We start from the raw sequence: 22,587 nt of genomic DNA on the forward strand, positions 1-22,587 counted from the left end.
TTAAGACACGATGAACGAGAGCGACATGTTAATTAATCGCGAGTGTGGAGATTTATCGATTACATTGCTCGAGAATGAAATGTATTCGTAAACAGATAGAAGCGACGGGTGCCTATGATAATTATAAAATCGTCGATTTAATTTCCTCAAATACGATTGTTAGCTTAGCTTCGGCCGCGGAGTTTTCATTTCAAACATCGTACAAATCCGTGTTTAAATACTGTAAAAAGTTCCGTCGATTTTGCGACTGTATCCGGGATTAGATTGAACCGAGTGTGGACCAGTGATATTTAATTTCACGTTACTCGGATGAATTCTCCTCTCTGGCACTGGGCCACGATAACAGAGCTCTCTACAGAGTAGCAATGACACCGGATCATCGTCGACATCTTTCAACAATGTTGACCTCTTGTAAACCTTGATTAATCGAAGAAACATATTACTTAAGTGTGTTCGGAGAAAATTATAATCGAAGAGTCCGCGTGCCACGTCGTCGTACGAGAACGAAACGTGTACGTAAAACTCGATGGCGCACGCAGCACGAATTATCGTAGATTACGATTTACTTTACCGCGATCTCGTTTTTCAGAACACGCCAAGTCTTCTGGCCCAATGTTTCCGGTTGCATGGCGACGTACACTTTCGGCACCAGTGTGTCTTTACTGTGAACGTATACGGTCGTCAACGCCAAATCAAGAGCATCCTTCGGTACCTGAAAATCATGAAATAACGTTAATCGAAAATTATATTACACAATGGAAGAATTTATATTCTTTCGACCTTATTCAAACGAACTAGATACAACTGCGAAGACCAAGTTATCTCCAATAATATATTTAATGTATTTAATGTACTTAATAAATTTAATATATTTAATATATTTACCGAATATAATTTTCTATCGTTCACAAACATTAATCGAGGTTAGGTTTTGTATCGATATTAAATTTCGTAATAGCATTTTTAGCTGCACGTATATATTTTACTTCCACGTACGTCTAAGAAAGATGTTTAATAATAATAATAATAATAGAGTAAAATTATATAAATAATTATAGAATTGAGTTAAATTGGCCCGCAACGGTACCGTAAAAGAATCTGATCGCGATCAGGCGAGTGACCTTGAACGACCAATTTAATTTACGCGCACAGTAGCCAAAGCGTGTGAGTAAATCATAGAAAAGAAACAAACCCATATATGAGCATAATCTATGATTCAGAATAGAATTAACGCGGTAAACTAACATCGGTTAGAAATTGAAAATCAACGAACCAATTTTCCTTTCTATTTCTTCGTTAATTAAACAATAAATTTGTATTTGTAGTTTAGGATCGGAGTTAAAATTGTTGGCAAAACGTTAAATCGATATTTTGAGAAACGAACTACGTTTTTACACCGTTCGATAGTCTTCCAATTCGAACAACTAAATACAAGAGAAGATGTTTCGGATAAAACAATATTTAAACGTCGACAAGAAATGTAGGTTAACGCACGATGTATTACCTCGAATCTCATAAGTCTAGCGTCTTTCCGTATACTATTCAGAGTATGATGAGCAAAGAGGCGTTCGTGAGATTTTAAGTTGGCGCTCCAACGTTTATCCTTCGGCGAAACTTTACTACCCAGTACAGGTCGTCGTATCCACGTTCCTTCGCGCACTACATCCGGCACGGGATAAGGATTTCGTATATAAGTCACTTCCTCCATTCTAACACGATCCGCGACCGTGGACGCTTGCGATTTCGTCTAAAGATGTATCGTATCTGAATAAGAAATTTTTATTTAGAACCTCACATAATGATAACGCACGCACAACGAAATGTATCGAGCGAATTGTTTCACGCACGAGTAACGTGAACCACGCTCGAGATTTTCAGCTCGATCGATTCGAGGAAATGACAATTACCAGAATAGAAAAATTCAATAGAAAGATCGTACCGTATCGTAACTTATAAAATATAATTACAAAAGTAAATATCGTTTTTCTACATATTTTCTACAGAGTTCTCTACGATCCAAGGTTCTTCTCCGATCAATTCACAGCTTTATTCTTACATATTTTTATACTTTCCCAATGGTACAAATATACAACGAATTACGAAAATATTCGGACAGAGAAATGTGTTCGAATTCAACGTTTTATAATTTTATTATTTACCCGTGAAATCGGTTTGTCCCTCCTACTTTCGACCAAATGCTTAACTTACTCATAAATGCTACATTACGATTAACCATCGCGTGATAAATATAATCACACCTATTAAACGAATGTATTCGTTTACATTAATCATTCTTACAGCCTTCTAAGTTCGTGTTCCCAATTCCAAAACACCGAAACATCGATAAAAATTCCCAACGGTATTTAGGAGCCACTCTGTTCACCAAGATCGTTCGAATGGCTGGATTCAAGGATTAACATCCGGCCTCGCTTCCCTTTTTCGGCAGATTAAGACGCGACTGGTCGTCGAGCAGGGATCAGCCACACTCGAAACATTTACTTCGAGGAATCTCGATTTCGATCCGCGCCCATTCATAAACGGACGCCTTTTAAATCATGCAGGCGGTCTGCATCCCGTCATTCTCCGCGGGGTGTCCACTTATCGAGCCCGTTTCATTCCCTCCTTTCGTTCATTCTCGCCTTTACAGTCGCTCAGGCTACTTTCCAAGGGCGTCTCGTAAGACTCCCCAAAGTCGCTTACAAGCGCTTTCACGTTCAGCTACCGTGAAAGGGCTTATTGTAAAATTTAACCGGAGACTTTCCCCGAATGCCGCCATTCATACACCGCTGACTTTCCGTCTTCGTTTACATTCAAGTAGTCAGCTGTTTGCACCGTGCTCGATACGGTGATTAAGTTCTTCTTTCCGCTTGTTACGTCTCGCGAAATACGAGCTGTTTCCTCTGTAACGCGTTCACTGCTAACGAGAGAACATCGATACCGATCTTCATCGATTTTAGTGAAACTTTGCAAGCTTTCAGGTTCAAGTGTACAACAATCGTATGGGGAATTATAGCTAGGGATGATCAAACCAGTTCATCGTTAACAAGAGGAATATCGATACCGATCTCCATCGATTTTAGTGAAACTTTGCAAGCTTTCAGGTTCAAGTGTACAACATCGTATGGGGAATTATAGCTAGGGATGATCAAACCAGTTCATCGTTAACAAGAGGAATATACCGATCTCCATCGATTTTAGTAAAATTTTGCAAACTTTCAGGTCCACGTGTAGAACAATTGTACGTGGAATTATAATTGTAGATTATCAGTCAGTTATAAAAGAAAAAGTGTGACGTTTGGAAAGACTGCCATTAAATGGATATACTTAACTAGTAGAGGTTCTCAACCGACGATAATGATGTCGTAGTGTAATGTACATGTATATTTCTATTGTTTTTAAGATCAATTTTGTTTAAATTCCTACGTTTCCTACAGGCGCAACGAGTAAGTTACAAAAAATCTTAAAAAGTGACAAACTTGCACAGTTTGTGCACTCGTAAATGTACATTTATAAAGAAAGAAAAATACCGAGTCGATTGGCGTCTTGAAGCATTTCGCCTGAAAAGAATATACATGACCTTGAAAACTCTGAGAAAACGTCGTCGCAGCTTATTCTCTAGTTCGAACCACCCACGAAGCACTCGAACGTATCGTCGCGACTAGAAACTTGAGTAATCTTGGGCGAGATCAACTATATTCATGATTGTTTTGAAAGACTGTCACTGGCAAGGTGTTGGTAGGTGAACACCTGAAATCAAGAAGAATCGAAGGGAGGATGCATTGCAGACTGAGTTATACCCTGTTCCCCGCATTTAACATGTTTTGCTCAGGAGGTGGTCGGCCATGGCCAACGTCGACGTCCAATATTAAACCCGCAGTAATTTATGTTAGCACGAGCGTGCATAATGCTGTTTGTATAAAGCGGTACCGCCACGTGTCGGCTCGTGCCAGCACTGGGTATCACTCCTGCCTCCCTTAATTCTTCCTGCTAGTCGGTTCACAGGCGTCATACACGATCGTGCATAGATAGGTTACTACGATTTTAAACGCACGACAGTGTGCGAAAAAACACGCTGCATCCCTTTATAGTTATAACGTGTACGCGTGATACGAATCCCGTTCAAAATATACGATCTCGTCGATCTTTCTCCAATCACACGATATTGAATGAAACGTGGATCGTTAGGTCGGTCCTTAATTACGATAAGTTTATCGGAATACTTTGTAGATCGAATATTCGCGCTAATTTTTCTTGCAATTGAAATTATTCTAGTCGTTCGATAAGTTTTGTCGGTTGTTTCATTGTAAAAAATTACTGACACTTCGACTTTGAGCAACTGTATATATAGGAATGAATAGACGGATTTACATGAAACTTTGCACGTGTAAAATCGAACAGTAGTATCATATTTGGAAAAATAAAACGACGAAGCTAATAGCTCAATTTCTCATCGAACGACTAAACTTATTGAGTTACTTGTTATTTCGCACGATTCTGTGAAATTAAACAATTCTGCTTTACGATTATCCCTTGTAGCAGAGAATCTTTAAAATGTATCTTCGAAATCGAAATAAGCAAAACATTGATAATTTTATTTAAACAAAATTTACTTTTATATGTTCCTGAAAATAATCAACAATAAGTCTCGACGATTATTCAAAGGCAATTCCACGATACGACGCAACAACATAATATGAAAAAAGTCTACCAAAAACTATTTTCCTTTTGTTTCTTTCTTAAAGAATATCTCCATATTGTGCTACATTGTAAAAGAATATTATCACTGTTCGATTTATCCACAAAGTAATCGATACGAGTAGAAAGTAGTGTAAACCGAATAAAACTTATCGAGTAACTAATTTACTCGATTTTAACACACCTGATCCGAATGAAAACGATCGATCAAATACGTATAGGGGTATGGCTGTGGTTGAAGCTGAAAAGAAATAAAAAATATAAAAAATGAACGAAATGACAACGCTTCGAAGACAATGTGTCGATATTTCGTAAAAATTTCTAACACAATTCGAAGATGCGATTTTCGTAGTTTTGATGAAAAAGTGTATTTCGTAATGGAAAACGAAAGACAAACTAAAAAGTCAAATTAGGGTCGGCGAGACCAAACTCGAAGAATGTGCAATCCCGACAGATGCGCCGGTTGCAGTACGGGACGAGGGTGTTTAAGCGCAAAGAATCTTCCGCGTCATTGCACTGTATCGTCCATGGTCTTCTCCTTTGCCACCCCGACTACTATACAGGAACCGACACGCGTAAATCGCGTAATCGCATAATCGTGGCGCGTGCTGAAGTTCGGGTTGCGGGAGCTTTGCGTACGTCTACATCAGCGCACGTGCGACGTAGCACGGCACTGAATCAACACCGATCGCGAATCACGGACCGATTCGTGAATACCGAATACGGTCTAGCAAAGCCTTGCCAACCGTTTTACGAGATAATTGTTGCGACCACCTGATCTCCGGTAACGACACGACCAGCGAGATAAGTAGCCCTTTAAACGGAAGAATGCCGGCTTACGTTATCGAACGATCGAGAACCTCGAGGGACGAGGGGAACGCAGCACCGATGATGACGAGAATTTAAGGGGGTAAATTCGAATTTAAGGGAGGATACTCGAAGTTTCGTCAAATGAAAACTATTGCATCGGTTTGAAACTTGGTAGCGTGTATATACTTTTGTACGGAAATATTTTCTACAATCGCTCTTTCCATATTGAACATCGTTCGTTTAGAAGAGAAACGATCATTTGTTTAAATGTGCAAGGATTCTATGTGTTTATGGTAACTGTATTACGTGAATGATAGTACGTTAGAGCATTCGTTGTCGATGCTGTTTAATCGATTTTAACACACCTGATCCGAATGAAAACGATCGATCAAATACGTATAGGGGTATGGGTGTAGTTGGAGCTGAAAAGAAATAAAAAATATAAAAAATTAACGAAGTGAAACCCTTCGAAGACAATGTATCGATATTTCGTACAAATTTTTAACACAATTCGAAGATGTGGTTTTCGTAGTTTTGACGAAAAATAAGTGACACTTCGTGTGTACTTATATTAGGTTTCGAGTTGGCAAAAAGATGTGACAAAATTTTAACGATTTTGTCATTTTTTCACGCATTTTGGAACATCGATTCGTTTGATTTTCTTTTCAGTATACTCCCTACCATTGCCACCACATACCGCCTGTCAGGTTGTCACAGAGTTATCTTCGACGCTGTTAATTATATATTTCTCGTCCTCAATGTGTACAAAGTCGAACGAGCAGAAGAAATAGCGATCGATCGACCTAACTGTCTTTCACGTTTGACAACTTGAGAGGTAGTACCACGCATGGTATCAATCTTCAATTCCAATCCGAGCTAGAAAAATATCAGCGATCAAATTTCACCAATCTGTCTCTCAAGTGTGACAACTTAAGAGGCACGTTATATCGAGTTTAGATTGCAATTCCGAATATATAAAAAATGAAGCGAGCCTGAAAAATCTCAGCGATCAAATTTCATCAACTTGTCTCTCGGGTGTGACAACTTAAGAGGCAATATTGCGCAAGATATCGATTTTTAATTCCAATCCCAAATCTATAAAAAATTAAGCGAACCGGAGAAATCTCAGCGATCAAACTTCATCGTTTCTTTTAAGTATGACAACTTGAGGGACACCACCGTGGCATCGATTCTCGATTCAAATATGTACTCGTATACTGTTCGAATACTTGCAAAAAAAACAGGAAAGCAAGTTCAATAATCTCCTCTCAAATACATCGATAGCGAATCGGCCGAGTACCATCAATATGCAATCGTATCGATTCCACCAGCAGTTTCGAGCACCGGTTAAATAATACAAACGTGCAAAATTGTACCGCGCGCGATGCAAGCCACCGTTAAACCGCTCAAGTGTATTATCCCGAGTATGGCCGAGTTTCGAGGTATTCTTTCAGATTTCCCGTGAATTCCTAATCCCGTAATATCCTCCGACCGATATATCGACATCGGTAATGGAATCGTGCATTCAAATGGACATCGTTTCCCACCGAGTGTAGGAGGCAGGTCGCTGAGAGCAATGCCGGGGATGATATTGCCAATATTTGGTTGGATTCTGGTGCGAATGTGCAGGGTGTATGCCAAGGGTGTGCTCGCACCCCCTTAAGCGTGAGCACGGGGGTCGGAGGGTCGGTGTATGTTAGACGCGCGCCGATTACCATTTGAATGTACCTACCCCTGGTCAGCCTTTGTCAACCCTCCTGACAGTGACCGCACCTATCTATCTACAAGGGATCCATTCTCCCTTTTCTTTCTTTCTTCTAACACCGTATGTTCGCTGATAGTTCTTCGACGTCGAAGAACAACCGACTTTGACCGCACAACGATCCAAGTTTCCAAAATACGTTACTTTCCTCTTTCTTGTTCCAACTTCATTGACGATCGAAGTTAACCCTAAAGCATTCTTTCGTACGTCACGGGGTAGATGTCCCAATCACTGTCACTTTCAGCTTATCGCGTGACTCGGGGGCATTGTTTCGGAAGATACTTAACTTAAAAATTGTACCAAATTGGAGCGTAACGTTGCTCAACGTTTCTACTATTCGTGAACATTTTTTTTTTTTACATTGAATACCACGAATTGATTAATTAATGGAAAATGTACAACGATGTCCAATGTACTACTGTTACCTGAAAAGTTGGATTGGAGAGGATTCTTACATATTGATCCAGTTTGTGGAACAGATGTAAAATCATCGCCTTTGCAACATTGTGGTAATTAATGAAATAAAAAATTCGCTACTATACTTGAGAAAGTGCAACTGAAAGTTTGTATTTATCGAAAACGATTCAAATATTTTTCGTTCGAGTGTCGCATTTCACAAACTACGAAGAATGTAACTGATCGCGTTACACGACCACAAAAACGAAATAAATATTGTCACAGTTTTTTTTCGAAAATGTCCAAACATGAAAGTATAAGCGACACGCCCCTGAATTCCGTTCTTTTATGAATCCTGAAACGAAGAACACACAAGCTCACCGAATATCGGGTGACACCATAACAAAAAGGTTATTCCTTAGAAACAGTTAAACTTCGTATAATGTTATTGTGTCATTTTAATAGTATCGTATTTTCAGTAAGCAATTTCGATATTATCGTATCCAGCGTTCCTTGTCCTTGGAAATAGTTACATTTGCACATTAGTTATTTACATTTGCATTAGTCAAATTTTATCTACATAAAAGATCTGACCTATTTTTGTTTTAAAAATGAATACGTACACTCGATATAACTGCACCTGTAAACTATCACAAGGTAAGGTGTTTAGTAGAACCTCGACAAATCAATCTCAAAATATATTCTTGTTTATTCGAAAAAATGACTGAATACGATCGGACGAGTGCTCTAATAGGTACATAATGCGCGATAAGTAAGAAATTGGTTAAATGAACACTACCCTAAAGGTATATTGACCGTGGAAGACCAGTCCCTTGATCCCTTAGGTCAGCCTTTCTTAAAGTGCGGTCTGTGGCACGCTCATGGATGTTTTGGTGGGCCAGAACCGATGTAACTGGATGATTTAGCTTACTTTTCTCGAAATTTTATACAAGGATCTATAACTTTTTCAACTTGTATATTGTCCAAAAAACCTTAGGTAATCCGATTTTTGTCCACGGACTGATATAACTGGGGAGCAATTCTTTTTTGTTGATTTTTTAATTTAACTACTATTCCAACAGAAAACAAAATTATTGGGCTTTCTTAAAAAATGGTGTAGGTCGTATAATTAACCTCCTAATTTCATTTGAAAGGAAATATCTGTAAACTTATTGCTAACAATGCAGGTACGTTTACCGAAAAAAGAAAAGTGAAATTTTTAACCAAATAGTTTGATATTCTCACAGACTTTTTTCATTAGAAATGTTATATTGTTTTATATACCTTATATATTGCACATTGTATCAAGAATGAGTATACACAATTTGAAGTTCGAAGGTCGTAAAAGGTTAGAGAAAAAAATGTTAACGAAAATTAACTCCGATTGGACAACATGATAAGACAATAATACAAAATTGACGTTTCATTCATAAAAATGGGTCAAATCTCCTTTTAGTTGTACGACATCGACTATTATTTTCAGATTCTTTTGTGCGATTCTTTTATTCGTTTTTGTGTCAGTACATTCCATTTTAAACAATCTACTCTTTTAATTCGTTAACATTTTTAAATAGTCTTCTATCAGCATGAATATTTCTCGATAAATCACTCCAAACATTTTCGATGATATTTAAACCGAGTTGGATCGTTCTAACACATTTTATGTAATTAAAAATTACTGTACACTTTCGTGATACGTATGGTAGAATCATCTTATTGAAAAATATGATACAAATGGTAGAATTACCTTACTGAAAAATGTGATACGAATAGTAGAATTATCTTATTGAAAATTGTGATACAAATAGTAGAATTATCTTATTGAAAAATGTGATACGAATCGCATGCTTGTTTGAACGTTCGTTTTAATACACTTTATAATACGCTTTAATACAACTCGATTTAATACACTTCCCATTTATTTGGTCCGATATAAAACTTATTTCTCTCTTTCCGTGATAACCCAATACCTGTTCGTGTAACTGGAGTATCCAACAGTTCGCATCGTAAAATCGCTTAAATTGCGAGGGAATTTCACGGACGATCGGACGATATAAGAAACCTTTGATAAAAGGACTAATTTTCGATCAGAGTATATGGCCTGAGAAATACTTGTATCTTCGTCGACCTCTCCCAGACCCTTCGCGTAAAATAATGTCTTACACCCTGCGTGTCCAATTCGATGAAACCAATGGGGAGGGTACGACAGCAGTGCGACAGGTGGCCCGTGAAATCAGTGCACGAGTACGCCGTTTCGTCGACCCTGGCGTTCGATACGGTTCATTAGGAAATTAAATGTATAATAATTAGAATTGGGGTGCCGATGGGACACGTTAAACGGAAGTCTTTTTCGCCCAACGACGGGACGACCGAACGATAGGAGAAATTTCACACGAGACGGTGTTTCGTCTCGTGATATAAATATCTCGACAAAAAGAAATCCACACGGTGCAACTATAAATACACTTAGGGCGATGTCTCTCGCAAAAAAACAAAGGTGAACGTAGCAGACGCGACAAGTTACTTTTTAAACCCAAAACTGTGCACTATTCGATCTGTAAGGTAAAGCGTACATCGAAATCACTTGTATTGGGAAAACTACCCTTACGTTCACTGTGCGTTTGAAAATTTAAAAAGATTTTAATCAATTTTCATGTAATTGTTTAGTTGACTCGGCTAGGCCAAGTTGTAAATTTATAACTTAAATAAAGAAAATTTTAGAATGTCGCGATACATCCTCGAAAAGCTTGAAATTATTTTTCACCAGGAAGGAATTAATATTTTAAGTAAGTATTAGTAATGGAAAGTCTTTTGCAAAGAAAATTGAATTTATCCACAGGAATTTCGACGTTGTTTTCATTCGAGAGGTACGATTCGGTAAATCGTTTCATTTTATTATTTTATTTGTATTCTCTGTCGTCCACGATCAAAGGAAAAAAAGTAGCCCTCAAAGTTGGGGATGAAAAACTTACTCGGTACGATATCTCTTCGACGTAAAGAATTATAATGTGAAAATTATGCACTCTTCAGCGATGAATATATTAAAAATTAATGAATGCATATTAAATTTTCTCGTAAAATACGGATAAATTTCCGCAACGATTTACGCGCGCAAACTAGAGACCGAAATACAAAATACGAATATTTTCCAATTTTTATTTCCCACATTGCATCAAAAACTACTCTATCCCTAATTTACACACATCCCGTGCAAATTGGAGTCACTGAAGTCATTAGAGGCATATATTTGAAGAATATGCAAACTCAACCCTATATTTCCAACATCGTAAACCTACATACGCTTTTAATTTTTCTCAAAAAATCGAGAAACCGATAAAAATCCCTAAAATTATCAACGCCTACCCAAACAACGATACCGATCGAACGAGTGCCAATTTACTCGATCATCCGTTAGCAACATCTTTCCGTAGAAAGATTCCAACGAATCGAATATTTTAATTTACCAAAAAAAAAAGAACGTTTTACGGACGTATTTCTCTGTCCAAATAAAGAAGTCAACGATCGCTCGGAGGTTTCGAGATTAAAGGAGTAAAATTAATTCCGTTCGGATCAAAAGGAATTATTCGAACAAATCATTTTTTGAAATCCCGATTCCACGGCAGGCAAAATTCTCTCTTGGGCGAGATAGTTTTCAGCGAGGAAACAGAGGAGGAGGAAGGGTGGCAGGGGGTGGGGTGGGTGATGGGTGGAGAGGGTTGAACGCGAGCGTGCACCCTTACACGTGCAACGCCATTTGCATACCGATGATCGAGGACTCGAGAGCTGGTTGCACATTTTCGCGCGTGTTGCAGAGGCGCGGCGGCGCAGGTTGGCTGGCCAGAGGCGGAGGAGTCGTCGGTGTATTTTAGCATTTCACGTTTGTTTCCATTTAAATGGTAATCGAGTTCATAATGTAATTGTATTCACCGCGTAAGCCGGGTCTCACCGCAGCGCTTCGTCCCCGCCATTGTTTGCATTGTTCTCCTCGCGGCGCGAACAATCCGCGCGGCAGCCTTTCAGCTTCGCGTTTTGGCGAAATCTAAACCCCCTCGGCCGTGGCCCGAGATGATATTTTGTCCGTGATACAACGCCAGTTTATGCATCACCGATGGATATCGAGTGAAAAAAGTTCAAAGGCCACCCGATTCGACCAACCTGGATTCGAGTTAGCGCGCATTTTGTTTTTTTTTAAATACAGAGAAATAACGAAAGTCGAACCCGCGATTGATTTTCTCGTGTAACTTTCTTTACGATTACTTTAAGATCGATTTCCAAAGATTCTTTGAACTATTCTCTGAAAACGTACCTCGATAGAATTTGCACGAAACGTTTAACGTAAGGTACTTTTTAATTAAGGAGAAAACGAGGAAAATGATGGTTTAGAAAATTGTGCAACAAAGTCTTTTCTACCGATGAACGCTCTACGTTGGGCCCAATCTTCGAGATTTTTTAGATATTTTGAATAGAACTTACTTTTATTTTTTATCTTCTCTGAATTGGTCTTGTAAACAAAAATTGCTTCAGAAGAAACGAATGAAGGTTTTTTTTTTTGTTATCGCTGTTAGTATTATTACTATTACCGAGTATTTATTTATCATTTTACCGTTTCCCACGATAATCGTTTGGTTTCAATTTTAGAACGTTCCAGGTGAAGATAGCGAGAACAAATAGATTTGTTTCGTTGTATTTTTATTAAGATGGAGACACCAATCTTCGTGCCAGACTTTGAAATTTCTTCCGTGGACAAGAAGACAAACGAATGTTTATATCCCCACTCTAATTTACAGGCTACCAATTCCCCTACCATCGCGTGCAATGTCGTTATTAACCATTGTCAATACTCGAGATTTAAAAAACGTAACGTACGAGTGGTATTAAAGACTAAACTTCGACCATAGATCAAAATCGTCGATGTGAATTTTTATTTAAAATTACCAAAATAGATGACATTTAAAATTTTTTATTTTACGATTATAAAATCGATAAGCAAATTCCTATGGCTGTAATGAAAATTAAAATGCTGTGTGCAAATCTCTACTCTCTCTGTGCGTATTAAAAATCGATCTTTCGTACGGAGAAGAAACAAAATTTGATTTACCACGTGTTCGAATATTTTGCATTGTGTGTAAACCTAATTATCGCGAAATTACACCGTAAACCGATGCTTTTGTCGACAAGATTGTTCTCGATCGAATACGAAGAGAGACTCCCTTTAAAGGCTACTGTTAAATATTTAAGCCCCCTGGTTGACAAGTGAATTAAGTCTCCTACCTTAGTATTGTGAGAATTGCAATTTCGTGTAATACTTTATAAAAAATGAAGAACAGAATGTAGCTCTCTCATGAGAGAAAATGAAATAAGAGAACAATAATTATGATAATACAATTTAAAAGAGAAACTACATTCAGTACGTTAACGATCACTATTTCAGACACTTGTCCGATCACTTTATTTACAATGTAAAACTGACTATTCTTTATTAATACAAAAGAAAATACACGCAAGTTAATGAATAAAACAAGTATTCTTAATATTTACCATCTACATGATATTTTCCATGATTCTAAACTCACTTCACTCGTCGATTATCGCGGCACGTTCACCGTAAGTAAGCTCGCCCAATAAAAAAAAACCAATCGAACACGTCCCGTGTTTCTCATTTTTTCGAATCCGACTCGATCAACGAATTGATAAAGTTCATCGTCCGTGGGCCGTGTGTACGAGAATGTAACACCGAATGGGATCTCGAACGAGCGTTAAATTACGATGTGTTTGTCATACCGCGGCATATTTTAACAAAATTCTCCGTGCATCCCGAATTTGCAGGTCGGACGTAAATCATAACAGATGGGGGAAGCAACGTCGTCCTATAACGAAAATTTTTGCCCGAAAACGCATTGTTATACAGCTCACGGAGGAGTCGCAGAATTCGTCGAGGTGAAGCATAGAGAGTAACCCGGGGGTTGAAGCTAGGTATACGAAGGGGGTTGGACGTTATTGTAACGCAGGGGATGTCCCGTTCGGCTGTGTGTGCGCGCGCGCGTGTGGCAGAGTTGGTTGCCTTTCTCTCATACATATTCATCAAACGCTAATTAATCATCGCCGGGCACACCCACTGCAAGCCACCCTCTTGGCAGCAACCGGAGCCTGGTGGAACGGGGGACAAAAAAAAAAAAAAAAAATATGTATATATATATATATATATACACGAGGTCCGCAACGCAGACACCTCTATATATTACGAGGTACATCCAGATGTCGAAGCGGGCAGGCGCGCGGCGAGATTTTTAAATGGAATTGACAACACTGAAAACGATCGCGGTGAGTAACAAAAATTTATGTCGCCGCGCGATCGCGCTCGCTCGGATTACGCGAGAAATTACGAACCGGGATCATCATCGACCGAATTCCCACCGTACCGAGCGGCTCCGGACGATTATACAATTATTCAATTACAGATACTTCGAACGTATTTACGCGATCCTTATTTTTCTTTTCCCTTCTCGAAACACGTCGCGGAACGATGACACGGTAACAACGTGAGCTTTGAGTAACCAACCGATGAAGTTCGATCAACGGTTGTTCGATCGTCGAAGGTATGGTAATTTAAGTCAGAAATGTTAGCTATATCAATAGAGTATACCTAGAGTAGAGTACACTAATAGTATTCGTTCTTGAGACATTTTCGAAAAAGATCGTACCACCTTGTATAAGAGCGACACTATCCAAATCGTACGATTCCTAATACAATCCTAATAAATTCTATGAAAAACAATTATTGTCAAGAGGAAGTATCACAATTAAGTAAAATTTTCTTCTTCGTTCATTCCATTGATATTTAAACCGCAATTCATTGACCCTCATTTTTGTCTTAATTACTTATCTATAAAGTACTCTTTCACTCTTATACTTTTTCAAGAACTCATATTTTCGTCCATTTTCCAATGGAAAATTTTTACCTAATAATTCGTTATTTACGTAAATATTCTCTTCACCGAAACATTTATCGTGTTCGACGTAGAGAAAATTGTTCGATGATATCGATCAGCGCGAAACATCCACGATCTCGATCGTTTCGAAAAAAAAAAAAAAAATCCAAAACTCTCTCTGTTTTTCGAATTCTCGTATCGGATCGGTTGCTCGAATATGCACGCTAGCGAGAACGATCGATCTAAATTGTAATTTCGCAATCCCATTAAATAGGGGGCCACCTTCGCGCGCACTTGCTCGGAGGGGGGGATCTTCGTTCGGCTTTCACGCGGACGGGATGCGTATAATTAGGTATCGTTTATTTTACACCGAGGCGCCGCAGTTAGGGTGACACTTCCAGCTTATAATACATGTATATGCGCAATGGGGTCCTGGCCGAGCGTAGACGCGGCCACACCGGTGGTAGTCGCTCATAGAACGCTTCGCTGCTAATGCGATACGATCATCGCCAGCCAGCCGTCGTCCATTGATATTGTACACCACGGGGAATCCCCCTTCTTCTAGGCCTTTCGGTATTTTCTACCGATCAAACTTCCATTCTACCTCCGGGATGACTTTCTCAGTCGCTCTACGAAATTTCTCTGCTCTTCTCGAAACTTCCCTCCTCTAGAAATTTCTAGAGGGGAGGACAGAGTTACAGGGTCGAAAAATACAGAATTGGAGTATCATAGTCCTGTCACACCAGCCTTGGTAATTGTTAAAAATCTCGCAACATACACTGTCTACTCTTCACGTTTTAATTCCATTTACGGGTCTCGTGTTTGGCATCGAAGTCTCTTCGATAAGGTAATTAACAATGTCACAAAAGACCTTTGTAAATCACCTATCCTACTGATCTTACAAATCGTGCGTTCTATATGAAAACAAGAAATAGGGTTTGTTATTGCTACTCAAAAATATGCTATAGTTGCTAGAATACGAAATTTCTCTACGTAGAGGAAAGAACAAAGTTACAGGGTTGAAAAATACAGAATTGGAGTATCATAGTCCTGTCACATCAGCCTTGGTAATTGTTAAAAAACTCACAACATCTACTGTCTATTCTTTACATTTTAATTCCATTTATGGGTCTCATGTTTGGCATCGAAGCCTTTTTGATATGTTACTTAACAATGTCCCTTAACAATGTGCACTTTATAAATCGATTATCCTACTGATTTTACAAATTGTTTGTTCCATGCGAAAATAAGAAACTGCTACTCAAAAATGCGCTATAATTGTTAGAATTCCGCAGTGATACTTGCTGGAAATGTTCCAGTAAGTGTCAGTGTCTTTATAACTGTCATTTAAATTGTTTTAGGCAGTAACTGTGAATAGTTGAGAATGTTGATGTACAAAGCACAATGTAGCCGTGACGAGCTACTGTAAATAATTTATTCTCGTCGAACGTTGTGCGTGTACAGTCATTTTTCAAACGCAGCACGTGCAATACAACGACAAATGAAGAAATATACATAAACAGTTAATAGAAGAACCGCGAGAAAAATTTGACACGAGGCAAGGTCAAAATTATAATTAAAGCAAATTATATTTCGCGCGCATGCTTCTTCACCGTAACCTTGGCACGACCTTGGCCATGAATGGTAATTTTACTCGTTGAGAAACGATTTGTTATTGCACGTAATATGTTTATATTGTGGACTGAAAGAATCACAGTGTACTCGAAACGATCTTAACGAATTCGGAGAAAATTAACTTCGATACCGAACGAACGTTGAAAAATAAGAATTTTGTGCCTCGTTTGGTTTCAGAAATATTAAACCAATTGTAACTATTCACCCTGTATAACGAGCTGTTGCAAAAAAAAAATAAGAAATGTTTACAATTTTGAAGTTACTTGGAACAAGGCTCGTAATACCAAAATCTACAAAGTATTTATAACTTTTTGGAATCAAACGGTACACGTCCTACTATTTCACAATGTTGTACACGATTTGATTCGTAGACGTTTATTTTATTTATTTATTTAACGCTTTTATTGCACAAAGTCCGCGACATACACGCAGAGCAAACATTCGTTTACAACGAGAGACGAGATAGAGGGAAGATAAGCGTGCAAAGAGGCGAGATGCAACAGAGATGCAGATTTCTAAATCTAATCTCGATGGTTCGTTGTACAGTTTATAATTTATGCCATTAATAGTTACCTATCGCGCTAAAATTTGGCTCATTTTCATTTTGTACCTCTTTCTAACGTAACGCGTGTAATTCGTATATTCCAATACCATTTTATTGTATAATGAAACACTCTTGTAATTTACGATAACGAATACGCTTGCAACAACAACAAGAAACTATTATTTCTTATTTTACATTGTACGTGCGTTATTATCTCGTATAAAACAAGAACGATAGAGCAAACAAGGACCAAAATGGTACAAATCTTATATTCCGCTACAATGTTATCTCGATGACGATCAATCCTGGTTTAAACTGCTAATAATTCGTACTCTCGTTACGGTGGCCCACTTGTAGCAAAACTTACGAGCAGCACCGAGTTGTAAGTTCCTAGTCGCGTGAAAATCGTCTACGTGTTTTGACTGCCGACATCAAATCGCGACAATGGCAGATTGCGTGCTGACAAATGAGCGGCCCGCACCGGGACCCGATACACAGGAGACATATGGCCCCATAAAAAAAAAAAGCGCGAGAGATACAAGAGATGGCCTGCAGCAACCATCCAGTCGATCCGATATTAATGGAGACCAAACACCGCACATTCTGTGTCGCCGCTGTCCCCGTTGTGTGTACACATTGGTGCGCCATTATGTCCCTGTTATAATGTGTACACACACCCCCTTTCGCAACAATGGAATGATCTACGATCGTGCCAAACATAGATCGCCGAGTCAATTTTTCGCCCTTCTGCCGCCCTTTCTCTTTTTTTTTTCCACGCTATTTACGTTCCTTTGCTCCTTTCGGTCCAGGAACGCCTCCTTTCCATGGTGTTTACATTAATTTTCTATTAAAGAACGCCCAAACGTTGTATTTCACTTTTTTTGCTTTTTGCCAAAGTTGTAACAACGTTTTGCCAAACGTTGTATTTCGTTTCTTTTTTTCTTTTTGCCAAAGTTGTAACTAAACGATGGAAAAAGAAACAATCGTAACGAACGGGAATTAAAGCGATAATTTAAACGTCGTGACTCTGTATTGTACACTGATCTATTGGTGAAAGTAATAAAAAAATATTACACAAAGTTCGGTAATGAAAACTTTGTTACAAAGTTAGAAACAAATACGTTACATGTTGAAGTGTACTGCAACGCACGTTCTTCATTGTCGTTTAATATATTAACCCTTATGCTTTCTAAGTCTTCTGAAAGAATTTGCAATAGTGATATCCAATTATGATAACAGTAATAGTAATCGTAAAAAGAAACTCACAGTTAAATAATAAAAACTAGCTTTCAACGCGTGCATTTCAATTAACGCTCTTCCTTTAATTAAATTAACTTTTAGGTCCCCAATGGAATAACTTTTCGACATTTACAAGTTATAAAGCCACGAGTTATTAATACGTACATCCGCAGAGTCGATCTCTGCTAAAATAATTATAATTTTCAATGCTCATCGAATTGAGTAATTTACGAGCAACTGTGCCATTCGATTTCACGATTCATATTTTATAAATCTTATAAACTACAATCGTATAATACGATAAGAAATAATCAGAGAAAAATCACTTCTGTTTTAATTACCAGCATTGCTACATTAATCTCACTTTGAGGCGCCATTAAAGCTCGAAACCACTGGCAAACGTCGGATTTACTCGTACGTTAAAACGTCCCTGACCGGAAGCAGTAATAATTCACTGTATGGTAATATTACGCTCGCAAAGAATGTTATACGTTAGTACATCACCGTATTCTTACTTCGATGCCTTATCGTCGATAACAAATAGCATTCGTAAGTAGCAAAAGCAACATTATCGCGGAGCAGGTAAAATATTACTTGTTCGTTATCTTTTTACGACCGCGTAGCAAAAATTACAGAATAAAACTTGTTAAAAATATCCAGTAACGTTTGATTCGAAAATATTTAAATTATCATTGTGTCGCACTACATTTAGTTTTACAAAGATAAAGAAAAAAAAATATTTTGCTAACTTTCGCGTATAAAATCGACACCGGGAAGAGATTACAAAATTTAAACATCCCGATTACCTCGTTTACATCTTGACGATTCGATAAATTTCCCCCCCCCCCCAAAAAATAACAATAAGTAACTAATAAACAATATCGCGAACTCCATAACAGACAAGGTTTATTTACTAACGATGCTTCTTAACGCGTTCTCAAGGTACGTTTAATACATTAAACGTGACAAATAACGTTAATAAAGTAACCATTGTACTCTTAATTGAACTTAATTTATTATCTATCAACACGAGCTAGAATTTTTAGGCAAGCTATTCAAAATATTGACCGTTCACTCGTCCACAAAAGTTGTATTCCACGAATTATGTAAATAATAATCTACTATTTTCTGGGTTCTCCTACACGAGACATACAATGTCAAAAGAAGGAAAAACCACTTACCAGCACGTGGAATATTTATATTACAATTTCAAAGCACCGAGTGAACGACACTTTACAATGTCGAAAAATCATTCCATTCGCTGGACTTGTTTATCTAACAAACATGATGCGACTACCTTATTGTAATTTCGCACAATACATAGAAAATTTGCGACAATAGCATAATTTTAAATTATCTTCTCACCTCGTGTCGCTATTAACCCTTTCCACTCGACGATCCTCGATCGCCATTTAATTCGGTGCACTTTCTCCAATTCGAAAAACCATCGTGGTTTGAAAAATTAAAATTCAATCATTGTAAGATGTAAACACACGTATATAAAATATTGAAACAAAAATGCTCCATTTTAAATTAATTACGATTCGAAGGATCTCATCGAGGTGCTAATTTCTGGTAGCAGAAAAGCTTCGATCCTCGATCGCCATTCAATTCGGTGTAATACTTTCTCCAATTCGAAAAACCATCGTGGTTTGAAAAATTAAAATTCAATCATTGTAAGATGTAAACACACGTATACAAAATATTGAAACGAAAATGCTCCATTTTAAATTAATTACGATTCGAAGGATCTCATCGAGGTGCTAATTTCTGGTAGCAGAAAAGCTTAGATCCTCGATCGCCATTTAATTCGGTGTACTTTCTCCAATTCGAAAAACCATCGTGATTAATTCAATTAAATTCAATTCAAATTCAATCATTGTAAGATGTAAACACATGTATATAAAATATTGAAACAAAAATGCTCCGTTTTAAATTAATTACGATTCGAAGGATTTCATCAAAGTACAAGTTTCCGGTACCAGAAAAGCTTCGAGCGCAAAGGGTTGATCTGTCCCTTCTATTCGAGCGAGCTGCGCGAGTCGGTGAAGATTTTTGATAGAATCGCGACGGTGTTGAAATTGTACGAAATCGAGTCGAACGATTCCACGGTTTCGTTGGCCGAGTTGCGTAATTTCGGATTTCCCGAGCGTGCGAACAATAAAATTGGATTTAGCGACCCTCGCGCTTCTACGTGGCGTGCGACTCGAGGGGTGAGTTTTCGGAAGGTGGACAAGCACGCTTCCGGGGGTTGCGAGATCAAAGACGCCCTACGGGCAATTCCGTAGTTCCTACGTGACATATTAGGTGGAAATTGACGGTGACAGCCACGGCCAACAACCCAGCTAGTAAACTTTGATCATTTCACCTGTGGGAGTTAGTTGTTTCGGTCTGTGAATATTATTACACCGATAGGTTTCGCGTTCGCCACCGTGATTACGTTCCGAGAACGTGCACGCGAATTGAAAACGCGAAGATATCGAATGTCTTCTCGTTAATCAAACGACTTTGAAACCCGATCGACAGTGGGGTTGCAAAGAACCAACGCACAGGGCGTTTCGCCTAACCGGGTTCGATCCTTAACCGGATATTCCGATAATCTGTCATCGAAAAACGATTTTCTTTTTTTTTTTTTAATTTTCTCGAGGCACGCAATGAATGTCTACGTAAATTTCTATGGGAAAGAATTTCCTCGAGTTTGCAACATTCGAGAAGTTACAGAGGTTCGAAGAGAGCGATGTACGTTTGTATTTAGATTGCAATTTATTTTCATTTTCGACGAGTTTCTCTCGAGACTGTAATTTTTTAAATCTGTTGACAGTATATTTGAAATTTTAGTTGATCGATTTGTTCCAAATTTGTCTACCACTTAGTCTAAATAAAATTCGAGTCGGAAACAGATATATAAAATTAATTTTATATCCAAAGCTCATACCAAAAGTAAGTTAACATATGTGTTTTAACTTTATTCCATTCTAATACAATTAAAGAAACACAACTCTTTGAAATACAACTTTCATTCCATACACATATCTGTTGATTTTTAACTACGATTTAATACCGATAAACGAAAATAAAACAAATAATGGAAATAATAGTAAAGCATAGAATTTATGATACACCGACCAGTATAATATAATAATAAGCTGTAAAATTACCAAGTAAGAATGTCGTTACAGTAACTAAAGATTGATCCTATAAGTTTTATATATTACTTGTAAACCATCTTTTATATTAAATTCTTACTGTATACGTACCGTGTAACTAAAGATTAATCCTATGAGTTTTATGTATTACTTATAAACCATCTTTTATATTAAATTCTTACTGTAGAAAGAAGATAATAAATTGCGAGAAAAATGAGTAAAAAATGGCAGCGAATTAAGAAAGTACGTACCTTTGCAAAAAGAGAAAGACCGTATCGACAAATCACAAAGCGAAGAGAAATGCGTACTAAGAATCGAATGTATTCTCTTAGCAACGTGTTACAGAACTACCTATTGTGCATCCGCGCAAGACAACATTAAGTCGATACCGAGTGTTTGTCAAGGAAACAGTGTCTATATTTAGCAACACTTATCGTATTAATTCAATCACGGACCAGGTATCGTCGGGCACATCAACCTTTTCGTTCGTAATATCTGTTTTATCAACGGAAGGTACCGCTATGTACGATTGAGAACTATATTATTTCGGTAAGTTTAATAGTTGTTAAGATTAGATATTACTATATTTGAAATAAGTATAATGTCAATACGCAATAATTAATGTCAATACGCAACGAACAACAATTTCACGGACAAAGTACAATTTACGTCCACGAACCACATGTAAGATAAACTTTTCATTTTACAGGTGTTGGTGTCACAGACAAGATATAAAATAAACATTCCATATTGAAGAAGCGGTGTTACGAATTATATGTACGCGTGTATGTAAAATAGACGTTGCGGGCAATGGGCTTTTTTTTTTTTTATCGCTCCCTTACCATTTCCACGTCACTTCCAACGTTATCAAATTGGGCTGAAATAAAGTTTTAGCATTATTCTATAAATTATGTAACTAATTTCGGGTGTAACAATTGAGATCAAACACGAGGAAAATTAATTATGTAGTCAGTTTTTAATTGCAGATGTTTCGAAAGAATATTAGTGTATATTTTTTTAGATATTCAGAATTTTTTGCATCGATCAAAATTTGTTCGCCATCGTAGCATAATTTCATGAGAAATAAAAAGCTAATCCTGAAAAGGTACACAAATTGCAATACGATACTTGGTATATTCGATTTATGTCGAATTAAATTTATAAATTTTTTAATTTTGCAAATACCGCTTGTTGGGTGTGAAAAACGCAAATGAGATGTTAAAGAAACGAAAGCAAAATATGTAAATTGTGCTATTGCATATTTCTATTTAATTCTTGCAAAACATGGTGCTCCATTTTGAATTGCTCAGATTCTGCTGAAAAGTATAATCTTTGTTGGTTTTTCGAACAGCGATTCAAGCAGGATCGTTTTTGAATTGCAGATTAGGAAAGTGTAAGTAACTAAAAATTCTTTGTATAAAGAGGGTGACT

At 37.6% G+C, this 22,587-nt stretch overlaps 1 protein-coding gene across 1 annotated transcript; it reads right to left on the minus strand.

The window, feature by feature from the left end:
• Positions 1–213: 213 nt before the first annotated feature.
• Positions 214–21,470, minus strand: LOC143150470 (cilia- and flagella-associated protein 276). Its single transcript, XM_076318748.1, has 4 exons — positions 21,408–21,470; positions 1,505–1,764; positions 572–712; positions 214–417 (listed from the first exon to the last, which is right to left on the minus strand). Exons 2-4 carry the CDS (start codon positions 1,706–1,708, stop codon positions 214–216), a joined length of 549 nt encoding a protein of 182 aa, XP_076174863.1. The 5' UTR covers positions 1,709–1,764; positions 21,408–21,470.
• Between the last annotated feature and the right edge of the window lie 1,117 nt (positions 21,471–22,587).

Source organism: Ptiloglossa arizonensis, chromosome 8 (genome assembly GCF_051014685.1).
Source record: "Ptiloglossa arizonensis isolate GNS036 chromosome 8, iyPtiAriz1_principal, whole genome shotgun sequence".
NCBI classification, from domain to species: Eukaryota; Metazoa; Arthropoda; class Insecta; order Hymenoptera; family Colletidae; genus Ptiloglossa; species Ptiloglossa arizonensis.